The sequence below is a fragment of the Liolophura sinensis genome, chromosome 7, assembly GCF_032854445.1.
Source record: "Liolophura sinensis isolate JHLJ2023 chromosome 7, CUHK_Ljap_v2, whole genome shotgun sequence".
Classification (NCBI taxonomy): Eukaryota; Metazoa; Mollusca; class Polyplacophora; order Chitonida; family Chitonidae; genus Liolophura; species Liolophura sinensis.
This window is the reverse complement of record NC_088301.1, coordinates 42,795,720-42,803,123: the sequence shown is the minus strand read 5'-3', so window position 1 is coordinate 42,803,123 and position 7,404 is coordinate 42,795,720. Positions and strand designations below refer to the sequence as shown.

Below are 7,404 nucleotides of genomic sequence, written 5' to 3'. Positions count from 1 at the left end.
TTCTTTGGGCTGTTGGTGTTTAGTATCTCTGATAAAATGGTGAAATAAAGATAGAAATCGAAGCCATGGAGAATCACACATATTTTCGTAAAACTGCATATTTCGTTTGTGACTTTCAACTCAATTAGCTCTTCGTGATTTCATATACTGCAGTATTCAGTTTGAAGCGACGCCTATATGGTGACGAATGTGGGAGAGTTTATTCAATTATGATTTTACCATTTGTGATTTTGTAGAGTACATTTAGACACTTTATATACACAAACCTGTTAAGCTATCTTTGAGCACAGGTAAAGTTAAAAGTTATTTATTTCGCTTTTAAAAGAGTGATGGTATATCTGAAACATTAATTGCTGAATGTCCTTGGATATCATTGCTGTAAAACACTCGATGTTACTTAAACTGTCTTTGAAAAGTAATAACAATAAATGATTTAAGTCGAATCAAAATGTTTTCATAGTCAGTAAAACGTGCTTATTGAAATATGGGAGTGAATAAAAATCTGAGAATAAATTCTAAAAAGAGGAAACAATGAAACCTTAACGATTCAATCCTGTTACATATATTGTGTAATTTCGAAATAAAATTTTTCGTTGCTCGTTCTTTTTTCCGAAATGACATGTTGGCTTTCTCGTCATAAAACTATATTATTTACGCGAAAAGCTTGATTTACGAAGTTTTGTGAATGTGACTCCAGGCCTGGTGCACTCTGCTTTATAGGCATTTTAGACACCGTAACAAGATGCAGACGGTCTAAAATCGCAGCACATATTAATATTGAACACAATACTGTGACATTATGGCTGTATGTCTGAATCCAAAGAATACCTCCTTTAGAAGGAACATTCCACACCTGTAACAAGTTGCAAAAGTTCTAAGATTGGACACAACTCTGCCTGCAATTTATGATCTTTGGCTCGAAAAATAGTACGGTAATCTACCAGATTTTCAGATGGAGTTTTGGACGTTGTATCAAGATGCAGATAGTGTAAAGTGACATTTATTAATATTGCAGACAATTTTGACCAATAATCCCTGTTTTCAGAGGGATACGGGCTTTCATTTATTTATATATAGCATACAGAATGTATTTATTTCCTTGTTCAGTTTTGTTTTGGAACCTAATGTTAAGGTAAAAAATAATGTGTGCCTCAAATGAAAGATGAATATGGCGAACTGTTAAAATACTTTAAGTTATTTTTTACGTTTTCTCTTACCAACGAAATTGTAAGCTGGGTTTTATTTTTTCAAATGTTTTTCACAGAATTTTGAGTGCCCAATTATGCATATTATATACTTATTAAAATAAACCTAATGTAGTTCATCAGTGATGATTTTACTAACTACTTTCAAATGATAGAAATGCTTATGAAGAAGGTAATGTGACATCTCATCACTTAGATCTGATCGGAAAAGTCCACCGTGTTTTGTGCCATTTAATGGCTATCTATGGTGCGTCCAAAATGCTGAAAAAAAAAAAATAAAAATACTTTTGGGTACACTTTTGCAGGGCTCTTTTACTGGCACTGGCTTAGTCGCGTTGTTTATTTTCATCACTTTAATTTTATCTTTACCATACACGTGGAAACAAGATTCCAAAAGAACATTCAAGTAAAAGCAAAGCTGTCGAAATTTCAACTTTGTTTTGCTTAAATTGTGGATTACCCGCCCCCTCTTCGCATACGCGATATTAAGATCCACAAGGAAGCAAGCATTATTTCAGTGTGCATATGTATCAAGAATATGCCCTAATTACACTGGTAATGTTGCTTATACATCTACATTGTATGTGTATGTCTGCTTGTGAAATGCCTGCATGGCGTAGGACATACTATTTTTGGTGTATTCTATGCATGTCGAACTTCTCCAAATAGTTCGTTGTTACTTTGTATACTGTAATTCCTTTCACCTCTTAAACAAAGGACACCTTACTTTTTAAGTGCAATAAACCCAAACACGGTCACCACGTCACATAAGTAAATTAAAATTCACACCGAGGCAGTTAATAAGCTAGATTAAGCTTTTGGGGCTGGGATTTTATTTCTTCGGTATTTAGCTGATATGGTACTTCTCAGTTATCCACATCTTGGGCAAGATAATCAAAAGCGTTCTTGGTCGAACCTCCGTGGTAAAGATACTAGGGCATAGGCCTCATAAATGGACGTAAATGGCCTCATTCCCGACTTATGCCATTCCTAATGATTTTAAATGTGTTTTCCGTACCTCTCAGCTTGAGCCTCGACAAAAAACATTTTGTCTGGGTACTGACCTGAGTACTGTCAGTGTGCAAAGACTGCTTGTAACGTGATTTATCATTTTATTTATCTGGTTGGTGTTGACGCCCTATAAGTTTTCACTTATATGACGGCGGTAAGTTTTGTGGGTTGAGTGCCCGAAGTAAGCTACCAACCCTCACCGGATACCTAACAATTAAAGCCACAGCCACACACCACTTCATTTTGTCAAGTGTTGTGATTATCTGAGCTATTGAAACCCAGGGTTGTCTTCGGCATGTCGTCTCAGTGGCATAGCATTATAAAATATCAGCACAGGGTCCGGTCTCTTTCAATGAGAGATCGCCGTGTGATGACTCCACCTATGTCGAAACCTCAATCAAAAAAACAAACGAACGTAAGAGGTTAACATGTCTAGATTTCACCACCAAATAAACATTCGATGGGTTGTCATGGAAGACGACTATAACCCTTATCCTGGGAGGTAGCGTTTGCGAATCCAGCTTTGTTACGGCTTGAGGTGACGAAAAGTATCAGATGCTTGACAATGTCAAGGTAATTGCACCGAGCTTCGTCCGCACATAAACCATTCATGACTGTTGTAATATAAGACATCTGGTGTAAACACCAATCAAATAAAGAAATGAGCCATATGCCGGTGTCCGTTTGAAGATTTCAATCAGCTGAAGTTTAGGGAAAATTATACAACACTCTGTACAGAACAAAGTGCATGTCCTTTAAAGTGAGTGAGCTATACAATGTTCAAAGCCAGTATCACATGTACTGGGATAAAGATAATTTTGGCAGATAAATATCTGAAATCTAGTGGCTATGTTTGCTAGTTATATGGATATATGGATATAAGGATTATTGAACGGAACACAGGCAGTCGAAAATCGAAGATAAGAACGATGCATAACATTTATTGGGCATTGCATAGGTGAACACAGGTGAATGAGAAAACGACATGTAAATAGTTACGCCAGGCGCCATTGAGCTCAGGATTCTCACCAATAATAAACTACGAAACACGAATAATTCCTCGTTATACTTCCTCACACCTCAACGAGACCACATCAAAGGATATTTTCTTAAAAATGTAAAGAAGAAATCTATATGAAACAACTCAGCATGCAGTTATTTTTCTTCTCTCAGCCGTTGGCATTACTTAAAGAGGCAATTAAAAGTAAAGAGCTTGTGGATGCAATAGATTATCTTAAATCCGCAAAGCCTGTGTCAAGAAAATCACAGACATTTATGCATTTCCCAGGATTCTGTCCTGAACCATTTGTGGAGGGTTGGAGCAGTCTCTTGCTGCCATGAACTGAAAAAAAAAAAACTCAAATGAATTCAACCTGTTATTTCTTGTTGTTTTCAAACCCAAACATACATAAAATTCATGATGTCGTGCCCTTTCATAACAACGCACGATTTATGAAAGCATTCTAAAACGATTGGATAGAAAAATATTATTGTGACGAAAACTTGAGCTTGGAATAGGCGCTTTTTAAAAGAAGCCATTTATCATATGCAGTGTTGTTATGTGAAATATATGGTGTACATACTCGTTTGAAAATTCCATCAAAGCGTGGAACTCTGTTGTCCTCTCGCCCGAAGTCTGCCTGAGAAATATCGGTGAACACTGCTCCACCTATCTGGAAGGGACACTCGCTACTGAACTTAAGACGGTCTACATCCACTAGAACAAAGAAAGAAGGGGATGCATTAGAAAATAGCGTGAAAACATAATTTTTGCCGAACGGATTCCTGAACTGGTTCCTCTTTCCATGCTAAGCTATTGCAAATATGTAATGATTGTGTTACTACTCTGTCATTCTTGAAAAGAATCACACACAAAACAAAAATGTTATACTAAGTGGGAGTATTTGTGAAATATGTTCATAAAATTACTTTGTTAGGGCGGATGTCAACTGTACTAAGTAAATACCTGTATCGGAAACAGGGTTGAGGGAGCTCACGTCACAGTCAAAACCATTAACCTCCAACCTAACCACTCCGTTTCTGTAAATGATTTGAGCCACTTGGTCAACATTTCCACCCTGTAAATGAATAAAGCATTTTTAAAATATAATATACATGTAAATATATATATATATATATATATATATATATATATATATATATATATATATATATATATATATATATATATATATATAGATATATAGATATATATTGTAGTACATAATTAATTAATTTTATATCATTATTATATACTTTAATATGAAATACATACAATAATGTGAAACCAATGTAAGACAGGCAATGTGGTGATAGGTGTCTCCAATATACAGCATTTTATTACATACTGCCATGCAAGATAGTCAGCAGAAGTAATCATGTTGACAAATATTTCAGTATGTGTCGTACCGGTGCATTTTGTGGGGTACACTGTGCGACGTTAGACCCAAAGAACTGCAGAGAATAGCGACGTGCATTTGGATTGTACATCAGCTCGACAAATCCACTACCGCCAAGATTATCGCGGCAAATGTTGGTGAAAACGAGCTGGTCGCTGGAGGTTTGGGATGCTTTGAAACGTGCAACCAGGATCATGTCGGTAAAGTCTGTACCCATTAGCTTGTAAGAAACCATAGCCAGTTCACCATCAAACAAGCTTCCATCTTCAGACAAGGTAACGTTGTTTTGTCTGGAGCTGGGGAAGACGGCAATCCAGTTTCCAACTTCATCACTGGATACTGCCGAATTAGTGAAGTTCTGGTCCACTAATCGCTCACACTGTTGACCTACAAAAAGAAGGGCGATATTTGAGTAGATCAATCAAGGAGTAAAAACAGACATTCGTACACCAACTTAAGTTTGCGTTCCGGGTCAATAATTGCAAGACCAATTTTCAAATCTATCCTTAACACAAATCATCAAAGAAATAAGAAAGTATATTTGAAGAGACGCAGTCATCAGTTTTTAATGATGTAAAGACGCAAGAAATGTTCTCAGTGTGTGAGTTAAATGGGTATTCAAATCGTAGCCATTCTAATATAAAAGTTGTTAATGATCAAATATATCATTAGCTGCTCTTGAAGTGGTGATCGTATTCAACACGATGAATATACGGCTAAACCTATTTTACTGTAGATAAGTAACAATTTTCAAATGTGATTTTAATGCGATCTGATGCATAATTTTTAGCATATTTTAATTACTTTTCTATGACAATTTAGTAGAAATCAATAAATTTCTTCACGTGAAGGGTAAATCCTACAGATCTGAAGTTGCTGTTAGCATATGAAATATCACATTTGGACGCAGCAAACTGTTGTTTCACTCACCTACACCAACTGGACGAGATCTGATAGCAAGGGCCTCTGGCGTCCAATCACAACGGCACCCAGTCATGTTGAAAAACATGGGTCTCACGTTTTGGGCAAGGAAGAAGTCCACAATGTTCGAGGGTAAGACAGCGTAGCATGATCTTCTTACGTATAACTCTTCGATGGTTTCTCTGTCGAGATTAGGTATGAGGATATCATACTCCTCTGGAGCGCTGTCGCCGACAAGACGAACTTGACATGGCTGCTCCAGGAGAGCTCTGAGCTCCGGCGTATAAAGACACTGGCAGGTGCCATTGTTGAATGAAAAGACCTGTAATCTAGTTGGACAAGTCGCCTCAAACACAGCCTCACCCTCGCGGATTCCACCTGCGAACTGGAGAAACTTTCTGCCGTCGGTAGGGTGTAGTCCGTGATCTTGAGTGCACTCTGTAAACATTTTCAAGAACGAACTTAAAAAAGATACATTAAAACTATTGTCGATAAAACGCCTCCCTGTGTTGACATATTTAGGTTTAACAAAAAAAGTTCCTAAAAGAGTCTTGCAACTTTACTTTACAGCTAATTTATCGAGTATGCATATACCTACATCTGCAAAGTTTGTATACACATAAGTACATCGGATATCATAGCTGTAAAGCATTTCTGCAAGGCCTTTTTAGGATATATGTCCACAGCAGTAATTTCGTAAGCGTGTGACCAGTGACACAACGTTCTCGCTTGAGTTCGGTACTGATTTCATGTCTCGTATTTGGCAACCTGTTTTTTTTTTCCTGTTTTACATGTACCAAACTTACCCCATTCGATTTCACCAACATTCAATCCTGAAGACTCGCCCTGACAATACACCAGTCCGAAGACCGAGATAGCAATTGCTGTCCAAAGCATCATCTTTGATCAACAGATTCACTGGAATTATTAAAGGCATTGTGTTATAACGATGGTCACCCGTAGGCATTTATCAGTTTTATATCTATTCAACCTTATTTGAAAATAAGGCGAAGCGACCATTTAATAATTTCAGTCATGTTCCGTGTACTTTGTTATCCGCGAACAAGCATGAAGTATTTAAGAAAATATGCTGTGGCCTCCGCTTCTCCAAAAGATCAATACCAGACTTTTACATGAGAATTAATTGTGCTCATATTAAAATTGGATCTTACATGCATACATGATAACTGAAAATCTTTGGTAATAATAAAAAAAACTATTTATGAAAGAATGTTTTAAAAAGAGCCATCAAAATAGCTTGACTAAGTTGAAATCCAATGTCATTCACCTATAACTCCATATATGACGCGGTTAATCGTGAACATGCGAGATACAACACAATAAGGCAACACAATGTTTTTCTACACATTCCACTCTATTGACAGCAGATAGGCTTATCAACAAATGCGTAAAAGTCAGGGAACTGTTAATTTTTCATGACATTTCTCTTGCTTATATAGATAAACTCCAAAAATAATAACTATCATATATTGTAATGGAGAAGGAGATGTTTCACTAAAAATAAATGCGTTCAGAGACTCACCTGAGTTACACCTGACGTTTCGGGATACCCTTCGCTATGATTTTAATTCGCTACACGGCAGCTTTTATATGAGAGGGAGCGGATATCAGCTGTGTCAATCCTTCAAGCCCTGCGGCCAACCAACGTCAGATGAATATACGGACCTCAAACAGCCAACATTTCATTGCAGTCAACACCCGCCTTCAATTAGCTATAAGAATAAATAACTCAAAAAAAAGGAAAATTAAAAACATAATTGCAATTGGATTGGTCAGATATACTAGGGACTTTTTGTAAACTATTTTACAGCATTTTTTCTCAAGAATGATAGACTATAAACTTATAC

At 36.7% G+C, this 7,404-nt stretch overlaps 1 protein-coding gene across 1 annotated transcript; it reads right to left on the bottom strand.

Moving 5' to 3' along the window:
* Nucleotides 1–3,166: 3,166 nt before the first annotated feature.
* Nucleotides 3,167–7,093, bottom strand: LOC135471852 (uncharacterized). The gene is made up of 7 exons (XM_064751253.1): nt 7,080–7,093; nt 6,343–6,454; nt 5,546–5,974; nt 4,626–5,002; nt 4,183–4,294; nt 3,800–3,933; nt 3,167–3,558 (listed from the first exon to the last, which is right to left on the bottom strand). Exons 2-7 carry the CDS (start codon nt 6,434–6,436, stop codon nt 3,490–3,492), a joined length of 1,215 nt encoding a protein of 404 aa, XP_064607323.1. The 5' UTR covers nt 6,437–6,454; nt 7,080–7,093; the 3' UTR covers nt 3,167–3,489.
* Nucleotides 7,094–7,404: the final 311 nt, after the last annotated feature.